Raw genomic sequence first — 18,597 nt, 5'->3', positions numbered from 1 at the left:
ATCGCACTAAAGTCTCCTGCATGCTGAATGCTACAAAATTCTACTTAAAATGTTCTCCATTTAGCATGGGCCTTGCACGTGACGTGAAATTCTATAACCGTATCAGTTATGACGCTGGACAACCGATTGTTATTGTTCTGCAAGGCTCACTCAGTCATTTAATAAGGCAATACAAACGATCGAATTTGGTATTCAAATGAACAAAATTTTGAGTTACACCTTTTCAGTGTAAATTTTTTTTCTCGGCCAAATGAAAAGCAAAAATTTTCATTTTTTCAGTAAATGTCAGGAAAAACTGTAATGCTTGATACTGTATTTTTTTCAAATCTTAGTGTTAAACTTAGTCGTGAAATTCAGTCATTTAGTGTAAGATTTTCGATTTTGATAGGCTTCAACTCTGCCCGCGAGCCTTTTTTTGGTTTAATCTTTTAGCTTTTCAAAGTAATATAGTTCGCTAAAGAAGGATTTTTCCCAACTTTCTAACGCACATCACCGTGAGCGATATATCATAGTTTTGTCAGAATTTCCGTTTTGATTCCATAATTTTTGACTACCAGCTGAAAAATTTCAAATCCACGCGTGAAATACTAGCATTGTGGATCGATATCTCTGGGTGCCCGGCCTGGATACAGTTTTGCCAGAACTTCAATATAGCAAAGAAATTACCTAGTGTTTCGGTATAGTGCCTTTTGTTTGTGTTTGTTTGAAATTGCTTAAACCCACCGAAAGTCATAATGAAGCAGCCAAAACAATACAAGGTTAAACATGGAAGTTTATAACAACCTATTATAATGACCTAAAGGAAAAATCATTTATGGCAACAATGAGCCTTGCATTGTAAGTCATGGTTAAAATGTGTTGAGTACCCACCCCACCCCCATAGGCCTACATAATATTACATACCGGTACCTGATAATATTTAAATACCACGGCTATAGCTATACATTTAGAAAGTAGGTCCTATAGCGCTAAATTATGACAAATAGGCCTACACAAACCCGAACGCAAGTCTGAAGGGTGTAATGAAAATGCCACCCGCGATGGGGGGGGGGGGGGTCATTCAAAATTCACCTGGAGGGACAGAAAATTAAAATCCCCTCTAATAACACGCGAATTTTTCTAGGTTTGGACAGTGGATTTTCCCATGGACCTCATCCTAGGTAAATAAACAAACAAACAAACAGACAAAATGGTTTTCATAATCATGGAATCCATAGCCCCTATAAATTGAAATTGCAGGCTATCACGGGAGCAAATTTCCAAAATCCACCTCATTTACCAGAATTGGGGATTTGGGCTACCAAATCGCTGGTCAGGCAATCCTGGTTTTCAATGGAAAAGGGACCTGGGTTGACAAGAATTGAAATATCGATTATTTCTGCTGGTTGCTCTCGAGATAAAGTACTGAGTTTGACATTTTCGGAGCATGAAGGGAAAAAGGGTAAAATAAAAACAGAAGTGCGGACAAAACTATAATATATAGACCCACACGATGTGCTTTACAGAGGTGGGAAATATCTTTCTTTAGCAAACTATATTAGTTTGAGACGCTAAAAATGAATTCCGTAAAAAGCTCGCGGGCGAACTATAAGGCCTAAAAAAATCAAAAATATCACACTAAAAGACAAAATATGATGCTTGAATTTTAACACCAGGATTTAAACAAAATGTATATCCAAGCACTATGTCTTTAACTGACATTACTGAAGAAAAAAATATTGCTTTATATTTGACCGAGAAAATAAATTTCATAGCAAAAAGGTGTATCTCTGAATCGTTGTGCTGATTTTAACATGTATCGATCGACTTTTAGCGCGACTATGCATTTCTAAAGAATTGGTTGTCCTGCGTCCTAACTGGTACATGATGCAGTCATGGTCCATGGCAAAGGCGATTCGACCTTTGTGGCATTAAACCCAGTTAACAGGAAATTAATCCAGTAAATCGATTCAGTAAAGCAAATAAGCTCATGCATTCGATCACTAACGGCAACCAGCTTCGGTCGATTACCCCAGCTGCAGCGTGTGTAAACTCTAATTTGCATAGAGGCTGTACGTGCAATTATTGATTGGCTCCAAACAAAGGATTTGAACCGGTGCACGTAATCATGGCGCAGTGCAGTCCATTCAATCAAATGTTGTCATCAACCTATTTGATCGCAGTGCATTGTTATGTGTGTGAGACGAACTGTCGCGGTTGATTGCAATCAAACAAACGATGTCTTATGTATTACTTTGTTCCGTGATGACAATCGTGATGTTTTATTTAATCACTCTCGAAAAATGTATTTCTTTTGTAGGCCTATTCCTTTGTTTTGTGATGAAAATCGTGATGTTCTTATTTCATCACGCTTTAAAACAAACGATTTCTCATGTATTAATTTGTTTCGTGATGACAATTTTGATGTTTTATTTCATCACTCACGAAAAATTGATTTCTAATGTATTACTTTGTTTCGGGATGAAAATCGTGATGTTTTATTTCATCATCACGCTCTAAAACAAACGATTTCTTATGCATTATATTTGTTTTGTGATGAAAATCGTGATGTTTTATTTCATCACGCTCTAAACAATAATTATAGTTACATGCATTTCAAGAAAAAAATCTTATTAAAACGGTAGGCCCTATGTTGTTTAGAAAAAATTTAGAAAGTGATGATGATGATGATGTCGATGATGATGATGATGATAATGATGATGATGATGATGATGATGATGTCTCCAAAAGTGTCCCGGTTTGTTTTTCTTGCCCTAAATCGTGCGTATCTATTAATAAGGCACTTCAATAATCAATAATCAGTCCCGTGACGGCCTCCACTAACTAGCTACTAACTTGGGTTTATGGGCGCTGATATTTCATGTTCACTGTCACTTATTTATCAGAAAAGTGCGACCCTTTGTCAATCACCTACAGTACCCAATTTCGGCATACTATATAAGAAACTCATCATGATGATTGCCAGAGAATAGTTAAAATGTAGCTTGTATCTTTTTTTTTGTGGCATCCTTCAGTAGTGAGCGGTCCGATACCAATATTTTCGGTCAAATCTCCATTCAATTAACACGGAGAGTTGGCTAGCTATGCCTTGCCCTCACTCATATTTTACAAAAGTGCGACTATTTCTGAACATCTAACCTAGCTGTAATTTTAGGTCATGTTAGAGAAATATATTTGCTAGAAGTTTGGAGAATAGCTAACATATTGGCTGGTTATTTTTCACACAGTGATGTTAACTAGGCAAGTGCCCATTCTTCCAACGTACATCATTTGTAGGGGTCACGCGTCAATGGTGAGAGCACTGTGTATTGTGTATAGGAAAACGGACAGTAACTGCAGTATGATTTGGTTGATGCGCAATCAACCGCATTACTCGCTCTGTCAAATCCGGGCACATGTTTAGTGTGCTACAAAAGATCGTTTTCTGGATAGAACTTATCAATAGAAGTATTTTGGTGGTTAAATGGTCAAAATCGGTCAAAAACTTTTCGAATTATGAAGTTTCCCATTCTGACCGGTCATTGGAACGAAATGAAATGACAAGGTCCAAAAATAGCAATTGGGAGCAAAATTGGCATAAGCATATATTTACCTTAATATATTTCTTTATTTTAACATATATGCAAACATGAAACAAGCATATTGTGAAAGTATCAAAGGGGTTTCTTATGAAATGGCACTTAACTAGTCAATGGCATAAATTATTTTTTCAAACCGAGGCATTGAAATCATGCATTTAGAGAACATTTGGCAAAAATCATCAAAGATGGCCGATATGGCACAAATTCAAAATTGCACTAAGTACAGGTGAACTTTTTTTCACAACCAAAAATGTCAGTGTTATTGGGTTTAATATGACCAATTAGTAGGTGTATGCAAAGAAAATCTTAAGCGTCATTGAAGGTCATTGACTCATTCACAACAATAGAGGTTATCCACTTCACTCATCATGCTCATGTGTAAAATTTTAATTTTAATTTTACTTCATTAAAGTTTGGCGGAGGCGGGGTTCGAACTCACGGCGGCGGACTGCTTTGGACACACTCAGCGCCTTAGACCACTCGGCCACTTATCTTGTTGGAATTCATTTGAAACTTATTTGAAGATATAATCGCAACTTCAACACCTAGCAACACCTTTAACACCTAGCCGCTGTTTTTCATGTTATTTTGTTCCTGTTTTGGATTAGGTCTATAGGCTGGCATAATGGGGTTTTATGAGGGTTCCGTTATCATTTCCCTGCGTTTATTTTTTTTTATGTATTTGCATATTGTTGTTTTTGTATTTTGTATTAAGTATTATATTTTAATATTGCGTACTAAATTAGTATATTTTTGTCACTCATAAGCCAGTGCAAAGATTAAACTAACCTAAACTAAACATGTGCCCAAATTTCTACACTTAATTGATTTCATTTTACATGACGAACAATTTGAAACCATTTAAATTGAAATCGGAGAACTTTCACTTTTTTTACCCCGGTATAGCAAAAAAAAGTGACCACTCCCAATATTGACCTTTTTGCTTATAATAAACTCAAGAACGGAAGATTTTGCTGAATCGATATGACTTTGACAAAATCTGAGCAATTTTGAAATGTTATTTTTACCCCTGTCGACCCCTAAGGACATTTCGTGAATTTTTTAACACAGTACTAAAATAATAATAATAATAATAATATACACTTATAGAGCGCGTTACAAACAAAACAGTTTCTCAATGCGCATTACAGAAAAATCTTAACTACAAGATATACTACAAATATAAAAAGCCCAATAGAGCAAAACAAGATAAAATCAAGCAAGATTATTACAACACAGCATAAATGCTAATTCAGAGAATAACGTAATCACAACCACCACCAGAAGTGCTTTCGCAGTGTTTAACGGGGGACAGGCAAAAAGAACGAAAACAGCAGGCCGCGAAAACCCGGAGACACTAGAAAAACACGCTAAGTGGTTGAAGCAAAAATTAAACAATTAATGATGCAATCAATTAAATAAAGCCAACAGAAATGCATTCGCATTCACAGCTATCGCATTCTCATCCACAGATGTCGGATTTAGTTAATTTCCGTGAGTGCACCCCCTTTTTCCAACTAAAACATCTTTCTTTGTATCGACTTCTACTATTTTATATTGAAATCGAGGCCACCCTAAATAACACAGTGTATCAATGTCACAATATTAATGTCTTTTTATTTTCATTTCAGAACAATGTTCGTGGAGATCCGACAGTAATGCCTGTTACCCGGGAACTTGCACGATCGGTAATCCAGATGACACTACGTATACCTGCCAATGTGAAACATACGTTTCTGCCTCCGACTGCATGACCAGTACGTAAATAGAAAATTGTTCTTGCAAGCAAACTTATACTACCATATAAAATTGGGCTGAACTAATGCTCACTGTGCATGTTACCCCCCCCAAAAAAAAAGGTACAGGCACGTCACTGAATTGAAGGCCTTTTTATTGGGCCCGGGCTATTTTGCATTTTGCTGAAAGGGTCATTGGGAAATCCTCCTTGATGAGGTTACAAGATTTGGTCTTGCCATCCTTGGCCTATGCGAAACACACCTGACAGAAACCGAGATACTCATCAACAAAGATGAATACAGCATCCTTCTAGCATGTAGGAAAGATGGCATCCATCAAAGTTTGACCTTTTCCATAGATGAAGTTGAAGAGGCCATCAAGAAGCGTAAAACAACAAAGCGTGTGGTTTGGATGGATAAGATCTCAGCAGAAGTGTTGAAAGCAGGAGGACCCATGTTGAAACAAATGTTGTTGAAGATCATGAACACCGCCCCGAAGACTGGAGTAAAGGCCAAATAACACCTGTGTACAAAAAGGACGATAAACTCGACCCAGCCAACAACAGAGCTATTATTACCCTCCTGTCAATGCCGGGAAAAGTATTCTGTAGGATGGTTCTTACCGAATACAACAGACTGTAGATACTTGAAGTAACCATCTGAGAGAGGAACAGCGTGGGTTTAGGAGTTCCAGAGGCACTTCAGATGCGGTATTTACAGTACGCCAAATCGTTGAAAAGGCGCCCTTTGGGAATGTCTGCGATCTGTAGGAGTAGACACAAAACTGGTGAATCCTGTTGCAAAAATGTATGAGCAAAGCAAATGTTCAGTCGTGGTAAATGGAAAGATCACCGATTGGTTTGAAGTCCTAGTTGGTGTTAGACAGGGATGTCTTCTCTCACCATGCCTCTTCAATCTATATCTGGAGTTTGTCATGAAGGATATCCTATCCAAAATCTAGGCTCAGGTGTGCAGATGGGTGACATGTGCATTAACAATGATGACACCACACTCATGGATATGGACGCTGAGAACCTGCAAATCTCAACTAATGAATTGGAAAAAGCACGCATTAGCTGGGGAATGAAAATTAACCCAACAAAATGCAAGATCATGTCTGACGATCCAAGAGATATCATGCTGAATCAAATGCCCATTGACAAAGTAAATAACTTCATCTTTCTGGGTAGTAGTGTGCCCTCAGTAGAAGAGGATATTAAACGTTGCACAAAGTTGGCAGCCTGGGCATTTGGTAGATTGAAAAATACCATCTGGTCTAACCATGACTTCACAATGAAAGTAAGGATCTACCAGTCGTTCATCCTCCCTATTGCCACCTATGGGTCATAATCCTGAGCGTTACGTAAATCCGATCGACACAGACTGGATGTTTTTGAAATGCGATGCCTTAGGGCAATGCTTGGAGTTTCCCTGCTTGACAAAATCCGCAACAATTCCTTCAGACAGAGTCTCAACATCACTAGCTCCATCAACGATGTTATCTGCAGGAGACGTTTGAAATGGGCTGGGCATATCTTCAGGATGCCTCAACATCGGCTTCCCCACCAAGCCTACATTGATGACTTCAGCAATACCAACCAGATGGAAGGACCAAATTCAGAGGGACCTGGAAATGACTCCACATGAAGCAAAGACACAGGTAACAGACAGAACTGAACTGAGGAGGCTTACTCGGCAGGGGGCAAAGGAACACAACGTCCTGTGCAGAAGTTGCAGCATGAATCATGCCATATTTTGCAGAAATTAAAAAACAACAACAAAAAAACCCAACATAAATCGACCGACCGACCGACCTAGGTGTTGGCACCTATAGGGGAAGTCAACTATAAGCCTAATAAGGGTCCTGTGGCCCACAATATTTGCCATATAAGGCTAACATACCCATGTAAAGGTATGTTGCTCAAGTGTTATGGTTGAACAGAATCATGTAGCTGCTAAATTAGCTTTAAATTATTTTGTTTTAGCATTTGGGGCCCTGGGCACAGGACTCAAATTGTAAAAACAAAAGTCACATCTATGGGGTAAAGCCTCTAAATGTACAAATCCAGAGATTAGAGCTAACCTTGTCAACGTAATGCCTCTTATTGAAACCCTGGACCCATACTAGGTGACCTACATGTATGTATTGAATATATAATGCTATTTTATAGGCTGAGAAACAGTATTCTCCTAATTACATTTGGGCCCATGTGCCCTTTACTTTTGACCTCTGGCTGGAGCCAAAATGGGCAAAATGCACATCTTCGGGGTAGAGCCCTAGGTGTGCCGTATAGCTGTAGTGGCATTATAGAGCTGCTACTAGTATACCCACTGCACCTTTGAACACGGCTTGTAACCTATCTGGAAGAACATTAAAGAGTTTCATTTGTTTCATACGATTGGTGATATTTTGATAGGCAAATCCAGTGTTTTTTACTCACTTTCTGAGCTTTCGATAACCGGTTATGTCATCTTGATCACGGGTGTCCAGGCTCACGTGCACCCCCCTATTACTATGAGCCTTTGAAGAAATTGGTATTGGTAAGAGGCTGTGCAATAATGATGAGCCCGAGGGTAAAATTTCAAATGGCATGTCAAATATTGCTTGCCCTCTTTCGTTCTGCCAAACATTGCTTCCTGCCCTATTGATCTGCCAACATGATATCTGTTGTCTGATTGTCTGTTTGCCCCCCCCCGCACATTCCAAACTCAGTGTGCAAAGCGTAACGAGCAGGCAATTTTGCACAGTTCACATTTACCTTTTCTGTACTGTTTCCCTGAGTTTTTTGAGCCGTAATTGCTTGGTGCCCCACCCGTATTTTACCCTCCCACGTGGCTTATAATTATTGCTAAGCCAATAGAAAAATTGCATATTTTTACCTGAGTATTTGTGGGACTACTACATACTGTTTTGAATATGTATACCGTATATATACTTTCAGTCAATGAGTCACCAGAAATATTGGAATATCAAGCGAAAATTTCTCGAGGCGAAACAACAAGAGAATCTCCACCACCTGCAGGAAAAAGCCCAGTTAGTGAGACTATGTATGTGAATATAAAAGACTTCGATGACTTTGAAGTTAGCCTGTCAACATCATACCAAGCAGGTGAATTACCAGACCCACCACCCGCGTATCTCAACCAAACAAGCCCTGCCAAACTCGGAGTTACACACGTTTCAGTGACAGTTACAGTACAAGGTTTGTATGGAAATGGTGTTTTTTTCAAGTGGCTATAATCGCCGTCAGTGGTTAATCCATTAATTCCATTGTTGCACAGAAAGATTACCGTCTATCCTTTATGACTTTCACCGTACTATAGAATATAAAATCGTATTATTTATCGGTTCGTTATCGGCTCACTTCCGATTATTCTGAAGAAGCCACTCTAAAGCGACTATCGATTTTTGTATTAGATGCTCATAGCCATTCAGAAGAGGCGTTATACGTTACAATTTATGGTTGATATATACGCCACATTGTAACCAAACATAATTTATTTTTATTATAAATCAGAAAATCAAAATATTATTTGTTTATTATTATATTTATAGTCGTGAGAAAGCTTATGAGATTAAGTCTGTACTTTCGCTACTGTACTGGTTAGGGAACACGCAAATTCCGATATTCTGATTTCAGGGGTTAAAATGACATGTATCTGACATTCCACAGTAACCAAGTATTGCATGAAAACCTTAATAAATGTGAAGCATACTTGTTTGTCAAGTTATGAGGTTCTATAATGCAAATTGTATTATGTATTTAATTATTTTGGCACAAGGAGACAAAAATTGTTTCTCAACCGGTCACAGATTTTTCACGAAAAATATCACTTGGTGTGGGCTGCCTGTATCTAAATTTGGCATTTGCCACCTCTGTTCTGATAGATATAATTATGTTATCTTATAAAGTTATACTAAATGTTGTGGGCTTTGATTTTTTTTTTCATATTAACGAATACGATTTACACTCGCCCGCAACCCTAAAATACACCGTAACACCCACATGTACCTGGAAATACCATTATAAATACGCTCGCTTCTCGAACATCCAAATATGTATCAATTTGACAAAAGAACTCAAAGAAAACACAATGTATATGACGTAAATTTGACGCTAAGTTTTGACAATCGTCATTGACCATTGTTGACAACGGTCTTACAAAAACAATATTTAAATTGATTTAGGCCAAGTGTTTGAGTGATTTATCCTGATCTTATTAAATAACCAAATGTTCTCTCTGTCTTTATTTCAGAGTAAGTATATCACCGATCCAAGATCACATTACTATGAAACAAGCAGCAACTACAGTCGAAGTGATGACGTGAAATTTATAAACGCATAACAATTTCAACCATAATTTTAAAGATGAGTGTAGAAACAAAACAGGCATTTAGCTCATGGCTCATTAAAGGGCTGTGTCAAATTTCATCAAACGTATGTACTCGTTCGTGTTTGTTGTTGTTGCTGTGTTATATTTGTTTTGTTGTTGTTGTTGATTTTTGTATTTTGTTTTATTGCAAAGTCCGTTTTTTCACATTTGTATGTAAGTCATGTCTAGATATTAATATTCACCATGTGAAATAGTTCAGTTTTTAGATATCTAAATCGAAATAATGCCTCCGAGCTCATCAGAGGCTCAGAGGCATCCCAACCTATAAGCACTTATTCTACTCTACCTGATAACATTGCTACCATATTATATTGTTGTAATGATGTTAGACACTAGAGAGATTGCGAAGAGGCGTTCACTGCTAACGCCATACGGGTTACGTATTACGACATTGTGTGGTGGAACGTCATAGTGCCGTTAACATCCAAACTAGTCTCCTACACAGCCAGTTTGCGTCGGTCCTAACGCTTGCCGTTCCTAGTATGTTCGTGATAGACGCATACAGTCTGGCCCGAGACTACATCCATACGCAATTGCTGAGACACATATATCTGAAATACAGGAGGCACCCATTGGGTGCATCGAACCAGAGAGGATGAGAATATAGATTCTCATTTTCTCTCATTTTACACACTTTCCTCGATATTGACATGCAAATACGACTAGCTTTATCTATTGCTATAAGCATTCAGTCCAGATTAGCGATATTTAAGTTTTGCGGGCTATTGGAAAATGAGTAGGCCAATTGTTCACAGGTGTATGCTATTTGTCTAAAACAGAGTTTGGTGTTGGATGGCCCATTACAGCTTTGGAAGTCGTCATGGTGTATATTATTCGAACAACAAGAAATAAACCCCATTATCGTATAGTAAACATATGTTTACTTTTTAAAGCAAAATGAAAATAATACTTTAATATGCCTAGTTCGATCACTACCCAGCAAACACAAATATATATAGGAGGGCGGGTTAGTGTAGTGGTCTTCTCACTCGCTTCTCACCACTGTGGCCCGGGTTCAATTCCCCGCGGCGCCACATGTGAGTTTGGTTGCCGATCCATGCTCGTCCTCGCAGGTTTTTCTCGCAGGTTTTTCTCCGGGTGCTCCGGTTTTCCTCCTGCATCTAAAATCGGACCTCTTCCCATATCCCTGTCCCGTCATATCCGGATGGCGTCCCTTAAATTTAGTAGCCTCTGAGCACTATTGGGATTAGCCTGGCTTCGGCCGAATGTTATAAATATTGCAGAAAACGTTAAATGTTAAAGGGTATGTGAGGGTCAAGGGTATAAAAGGTTTTTTAAAATAAAAACGTTTTATACATGTATAAACCGACATTGATATGTTATCAAAACGTTTCAAATAAAACCCAAAACACATGCATTGTCATATTTTAAAAACACTTTGGTGTTCGCTGGTTAGTATCCGTAAGAAAAACACCCGGGCAGCTGTTTAACGCAATGAAATAGCAGTGGTGATAAACGACGTTACATGAACTGCTGTTGCCTGTTCAAAACAGAAAATGCATACCGCACTATGTCGTAACGACGGCACGATCTTGCCTAAATCTTCTTTCCGCAATATGTTTTTGGACGGCATTCTCCACACACAAATGAATAGGAAATCTCCCCGTTCGAATTCGCGTCGAAAAATTTCTAAATCTATTCACTTCTTCTCATCAATACTAGGTCAACTTGTAACCTCCAAAATGGATTTTATTACTTATCGGACTCTACTTTATATTTTATAGTTAGTTTCTACTTTATGATTTACAGTGCGCTACGCACAGGCACAACGCCTAGACGTTGATCCACAAGCCTCAGCGCACTTCAGCCATAACATGACAAACATAACATTTTTCTGCATTTTGTAATGTTTTTTTTGTTGTCATTTTGGAACGTCATTATTTGCTACCGACCGCAACGTGACCGCCTTATGGGAATTCTACGATTGACCAATTCACCCTCCAGAGGGCATACTAACCTTTTTTGACTAGTGCAACAAGCGGTTGTCGTTCCCGTATCCCGTTTCACGTAAATTTTGCAATCTCTCTACTTATCAAGCCAGTCCATCGAAACAAACAAGACCCTGATGGTGATAATCCACTTACGGGCTCGAGAAAAGTGCAAAAGATGCGTTGTACATTTTAATACTGTCAATGTTGGTTACCTTTATATATACCGGCCCTTTAGACTCTATGAGTTGCAATAATTATTCTTTTTCTGCAATTTGTATTTTAGATATGGAGGCACATGTGGGCAGACCACTGGTACCGGAAACCGTAAGCGACTTAAATTAAAATTCTGTTATAAATATATTTATTATTATATCAGATGGTAGTGCAATGGCCTCTTAAACCAGAGGTCGCAGGTTCGAATCTGGTTTCCCTTTCTTCATATAAACCCCTCAAATAAAGAAAGTCATGTGACCCGTCTACACCAAAACCTGATCTTATTATGACAATTTTGATAAGGTCGTGTGCAGAATCTTGTTAACTCCAATTTGATACCAAATTTGCTACCAAACACTCTAAATTGACACAGATTGGTACCAGTATATGAACTTTGGTGTATTTTCAAAAGTCGCAAATCAAAACGATGCACGCGGTCGAAATTACTAAGCGTTGTCAAACTTGCTTGCCCGCGATGGGCCCGTGCCGACTATTCCAAAAACATAATAATGACTCTGTTCATAAGGATTTTAAAAAAAGAGAAGCAAAAGTGTCATTTGAGTTCTGTTGGTTTGTAGCTGTTTGTAAAAATGGTTCAACTCAGTATCTTGTATGTTTGGTGTTTCCCACGGCCACACACTTGCGCCTCATTCTCATCTCTCATCCATACGTTTCTAATTAGATTGAATAAACCGCGCAATTTACCGTCACTTGGAATAGTCGGCAGGTGTCCAGGCAAGGAAGCTTGACTAGCTTGATTGGAGCTAAAAAAATTCTGCACACGACCCTATCAATAAAATTGTCATAACAAGATCAGGTTTTGGTGTAGGACGGGTTACATAACTACGGACTTTCTTTATTTGAGCCTGGGTATTTATTATATTTGACACAAATCTCAAAAGAAAACTATCAAGTGGATCTTAAGCTTGAGAATATCACATGTATGGTTAAGGGAAGGTTTCCACCAAATTATCTTTTTTAAATTATACATGCTAGACACTTCATATTTAGTGTCAACAACACTTGGGTTGAATAAAAACAAACAAATAAATAAAATAAAATAAATAAATAAAAAAAACCCAAAAAACCCAAATTTGCTAATTGGCGGGTATCTTGGATTTTTAGGTGTCGGATTTCAAAAGAGTCCAGGTACACAACAAAACATGCTAAAAACCTAATTCTTTTTTTTTAATGAAAGATGATAGGCAAACATAAAAATGTTGGAGTTAGATTTGTGATATTATATAACATTCCAAATCGAAAACAAATCGAAAATAAAGATTTTTTGCACTAAATAGCGCCCTCTATAATTTGATTTTACCCTTTTCTAAGAAAATGGTTATATCAAAATTTCCAACATTTTTTACGTTTGCCTATTACCTTTAGGTTTCTAGCATGATTCGTTGTGTACCTGGACTCTTTTGAAATCCCACACCTAAAAATCCAAGATGGCTGCCAATTAAATATGCAAATTAAGTAATTTTGTTTTAACATTTTTCCGTTTTTATTCAACCCAAGTGTCCATTGCACCAAGTATGAAGTGTCTAGCATGTTTAATTAAGGCAAGTGTTTTTTTGGTGGAAACATTCCCTTAATATTATTATTAAGAAGCGCGAAATTGCACGAAAGCACTTTTTCAATGGCGTTATAAACAGCTACATTTTTCGGCCACATTTATCATGCGAATCTAGGACGTACCGTTCTTGAGTTATAACCAAAAAAGTCAAAGGTCACGTTTTTGCCTCTAAGGGGCATCAACGTGCTCCGATTTTGCCAAAAGAGGTTTCAAAATGTTCGTTTTGATGAAACAAATCAAATAAGGATAGGATTGCACCATCTTGGAAGTTTTGCTACCTAGGTAACACAGCAAAATAGGTCAAGGTCAATAGGCCTCAATGGTAGGGCCTACTTGACCTATGTTGCTGTGTTACCTAGGTAACGAAGCATCCAAGATATTACAATCCTCTCCTTATTTGATTTGTTTAAACAAAACGAACAATTTGACACCTCTTTTGGCAAAATTGGAGCACTTTGTTGTTTTCGACCCCTATAGAGGCAAAAACGTGACCTTTGACCTTTTTGGTAATAACTCAAGAACAATACGTCCTAGATAGGTCAAACTATACATTTTCCGAATCCTTGTACTAGGGGAATACATTGGAATGGTTTTTTTTTAAATCTTTGACCCTATGCAAAGTAACACGCCCATCTCATTAATATACAAACCGGAAGTGACCTCTGGTCTCATTAATATTTTATAGATCATGAATATTTATAACTTCACTAAAATCTGTAGCCTACGCTCTACAGAGCAACATATTCTTTAATTTGGTATACATGTATATTTCATATTGTGTTATTAATTTTTGATGGGTTTAGTCGAAACATATAACCATTTTGCTCTTTAAATAAGGGTGAATGATTTTGTAAAAAATGAATATTTGAAACAAAATTTTGCATAACTCTTTAATGCCAAAGCTATATAATGGATGATGTAATGAGATAATAAAGCTTGATTGATTCGGATTTTTGTAACAGAATAAATGTTATTTTTTTCTAGCAATAAATACGTTGACACAGCCGCTCAACATAGGTATACAGCAATCAATATGGAATGGTACATTTGGTGACTTTCAATTGAATCCATCTACATTCAACAGCAATACAAGGTATGATAAAACTTTAAACATCAAAATCAAATTATGTCAAATAATCCACATTATTTTGTTTTAGAAATACTTTGTGCTGTGCACACAATGGAGAGTACGTTTATTAACGTAGACTGTCTGACTCAAATATCAAACCATCATTTACACTAAAGTTATTATTTCCATAGCTGTTAAAATTATTAAAAAAGCATTACTAGTATATGTACCGAGTATCATTCCGCGACTTAGGGAGTTTTCATTAATACTTTGGTGGGGGGGGGGGTCTGGTCTTCCTCCAATTTTTCGCTCGAAAACTTTTTTGACCCCCCCTCGATGGACCGCTAAACTTTTTTGCCCCCCTCTTTTGACAGACAAAACTTTTTTGACCCCCCTCCCATTATCGTATAACAAACATTATACCGGTACTTAATAGTGTTGTTTCCAGTGGTGTAGTATCTGGGTCACATGTCACTGAGGCACGTAAATGTTTGAAACATTCCCGGTGGGGCAATTGTGCATGAAATACAACCACAAGGATATTTTCATTTTATACTTAATTTAGATTTGTCCCAAAAAGGGTGTTTATCTGATTTTACAGGTATTAATGAAATAGAGGATTTATTTTGAGGTTCATATATGCACATCAGCATATAATTTGGATCCGTGGCTATTAAATGATAATACAAATGCAAACATTTGGCCATATTGAAGCTTTAATGGTCAAATATTCTTAAAATTAGAACTAATTTATGCAAAAAGCTAAAATGGTCAAATATGAGATTAATTTGGTCACACAAATGTACACGGGTATAAGTTTTGGCCCCCAAAGACTGTGGTACCTGGGCGTGCCCACTCTGCCCTATGGTAAAATCTACCCATGAGCCTATGTGTACAAAATAATTTTGCAATAAGAAATAGTAAACTGAAGTGTGCAGTTTACGTGAAAAGAAATCCAATGTATTTGCAATATTTTCTTGATTTAGTTGTATTTTGATTAGATTGGTACATAATCATGTTTGTAGCCTACTTTGAAGAGATATAAAATTCTATGATAAAAAGTGCCAGTATTTTGTCAGACCAACCCAGAAGTTGCATGTTGCTGATCATCTTCAATGTTATGTTAATTAATAGATATGTGTACACTTAGTGCCATAATTATTTTTTTTAAAGCACTGAAAAGCAAAACTTGGCCATGTTAAAAGCGATATAGAGGGTCTCAATGCGCGCGAACCGCGCGAAAATTTTGGGTTTTAAAGCGGAAAACTTTTTTGCCCCCCCCCCCCCTTTCCTACCACCTAAAACTTTTTGGTCCCCCCTCTTTTAAGGTCCAAAACTTTTTTGGCCCCCTCCCTTTTACCAGCCCCCCACCAAAGTATTTCTGAACACTCTCGTACATCTTTGTTGACAATCTAGTCTTTCGCAAAATATATTGTTGAAAAATCTCGTTTATGTTTCTTTTCGTGTAATTTTAGGCATCGGAATTTGTATGATTTTACATAATCATTGATTCAATTTATGTCAGTATACCTGTAACTTATATTATTATATTCATCGTTTAAATAAAAGGCCAGTCAAATTGTCAGTTTATGAAGAGAATTGAACCACGTTTTGAAGTAATTTGTCAAACCTGATACATTTTAAGATTGATGGTGAGATGGTCATCTACTAATGGTGGGGAAATGAAGTTATACAACAGGGACTATGGTTCAAGAGTAGAGACAAGGCAGTACATTGGAAAAACTACAACGAAAACCTCGTACTTCAGATTTGACTTCGATTCACCTTACCATTGCACACAGGGTGATAGTTGCAGAACTACGATGTTAGAATCTGTACCACATATCAGCACACTGGTATATATACTGTAATTCTTACTAATTACAAATAAATTGCTTCAGAATTTAAATCAATTAATGAATTAATGAATTGAATGATACTCATTTATGAATTATAATAACGAAAACAAACTAATAGAAAATTAAAAAGAGAAAAATTGAAAAGAAAGCTGTGCTTGTGTTTAACTTTCGTTGTGTGATATTTTGAAATGTAGTCACTCTTTGCACCCGGGTCCTCTTGCACTCATAAGTTATCTTTTGAGATAGTGATTTGAAAATGATACAATGACATCGTTTTGTTGTACCATCTCAAATTGCATTAATTTTCATTTTCTATGTGCAATTCATTTTGGGCATGGTGTTCATTATGCTATCAATGCTATTTCCTCTCAGGATGGATCAATTGACGTGACTTGGTCTGGATGGCTAGATGATGTTTCATGTGTTGCTGATGATATGTACGATCTAAGAGTAGTTCATCTGAGTCAAGACCTAGATAATCACATGTTAGGAGAAGTTATTCTTCCTTCAGTGTACATGTATCATATGGCGAACCTTGAAGCTCGACCTATATCAGTGGAATTGCCACAAGACGTTAAGTGTGGTAAGAATATTAATGAATAATATGTTGGGTCTTGTAAGACCACAAAGTCCAGCTGTGACCTTCAAATGACCTCTGACAACCTTGAAATGAAAAACATATAAGGCACTTTATAAATAAGGCACTATAGTTTAATAACAATCTATTTAATACAATAAGTTGACCTTTGATGATCTAGCATTACATATATATACTAATTCTCATTTAAATTAGAGAAACGTTGGAATTTTACCTCTTTTGACCTTTTGCTTACCTCTGATGACCTTAAAAAGACCTTCATCATATTTTGAATCATACCAGGGTTACAGGTACTTATTTTCATTGAAATTGGACTGACCCAAAAGGGGTCAAGTCAAATGCAAACGTTGGGGTAGTTTAAGGAGCTAGAGCAAATGATGTCAAGGTTTATGTTGCAAGGAGAAAGTCTTGTAAGACCACGAAGTCCATCCATCCATTCATTCACTCACTCATTAATTAATTAATTAATTAATTAATTAATTAATTAATTAATTAATTAATTAATTAATTAATTAATTAATTAATTAATTAATTAATTAATTCATTCATTCATTCATTCATTCATTAATTCATTCATTCATTCATTCATTCATTCATTCATTCATTCATTCATTCATTCATTCATTCATTCATTCATTCATTCATTCATTCATTTCCAAAAATAAATTTTACTATGTTTATATTTTTATATTTATTATCAGGCGTATTTTCATTTATGTTGACAACACATGATTATGCCGAAAATGCGAAGCTGACCCGTAGGTTTGTGCTTCATGATAGTGTTAGTCAAATAACTAAAAGATCTGGGCATCTAATGGTGACTTCAGCATCAACAGAATCCGACCACACTTGGATTACGGATATTTCTGTTCCTGGACCAACGCCTGTAGTGCTTAACTGGACTGAACATTTTGTCAATCATGATCACCATGTGAAGGGACTTCTATGGGGAATAAAAGATAATATGGACATTTCAAGTGGTATGTGTTTATGTACACATATTTGGTTTGCATGCTTTATTTGATTATATAAAGACATATCTAGGTATTAAATCTTGTTTAAAATCACACACAATTAACACTCTTGTCTTATTAAAGGTTTCAGATAAAAATTTCCTACCTATAGAGGTTATCCACTTTACTCATGCGTGACTTCTAACAATAATTCCCGTATTATTCCTCATTCAAACCAATTCAATGCACGACCTCGGAGCTACCTGCATGTCTTTGGCGGGCTATTTGGAAGCAGTGACGGTTGCACATGCAGGTACTTATTTTGAAAGTCCTAAACAAGGTATAGCAGTCGCTGATAGGATATGCAACTTATAGAACACGCATAACCTCTATTAACTATTTAACTTTTCAAAAATGTGCAGTAATAATGCAGTATAGCATGAAGTCTTTATACGCATACTTATTATTATGACATGACTGGTTCACTCGACTCGATTGGAGACTCGAGTTTAGTGTGCAATATTTTGTGTTGGTGTTTCATATTTTTTGTCTTCATTGTGTTGGTGTTTCATATTTTTTGTCTTCATTGTTTTTTGCATTCCCTCTTCCCTCACATGTTTAAGGACCCCAATGGATATAAGCTTTTCTTTTGAAAAGCTTTTTGG

The 18,597-nt window shown here is 36.8% G+C and overlaps 1 protein-coding gene across 1 annotated transcript in view; it reads left to right on the top strand.

Moving 5' to 3' along the window:
* LOC140154779 (uncharacterized) overlaps positions 1-18,597 on the top strand; it is an 81,065-nt gene that overhangs the window by 21,956 nt on the left and 40,512 nt on the right. Inside the window, 7 exon segments of the mRNA XM_072177346.1 lie at positions 5,213-5,338; positions 8,260-8,520; positions 11,920-11,988; positions 14,438-14,546; positions 16,168-16,378; positions 16,754-16,964; positions 17,681-17,959. Coding sequence (XP_072033447.1) covers positions 5,213-5,338; positions 8,260-8,520; positions 11,920-11,988; positions 14,438-14,546; positions 16,168-16,378; positions 16,754-16,964; positions 17,681-17,959 — 1,266 coding nt within the window.

The sequence above is a fragment of the Amphiura filiformis genome, chromosome 6 (assembly GCF_039555335.1).
Source record: "Amphiura filiformis chromosome 6, Afil_fr2py, whole genome shotgun sequence".
Classification (NCBI taxonomy): Eukaryota; Metazoa; Echinodermata; class Ophiuroidea; order Amphilepidida; family Amphiuridae; genus Amphiura; species Amphiura filiformis.
Note: the sequence above shows the minus strand (reverse complement) of the source record. Positions and strands in the feature narration are given on the sequence as shown.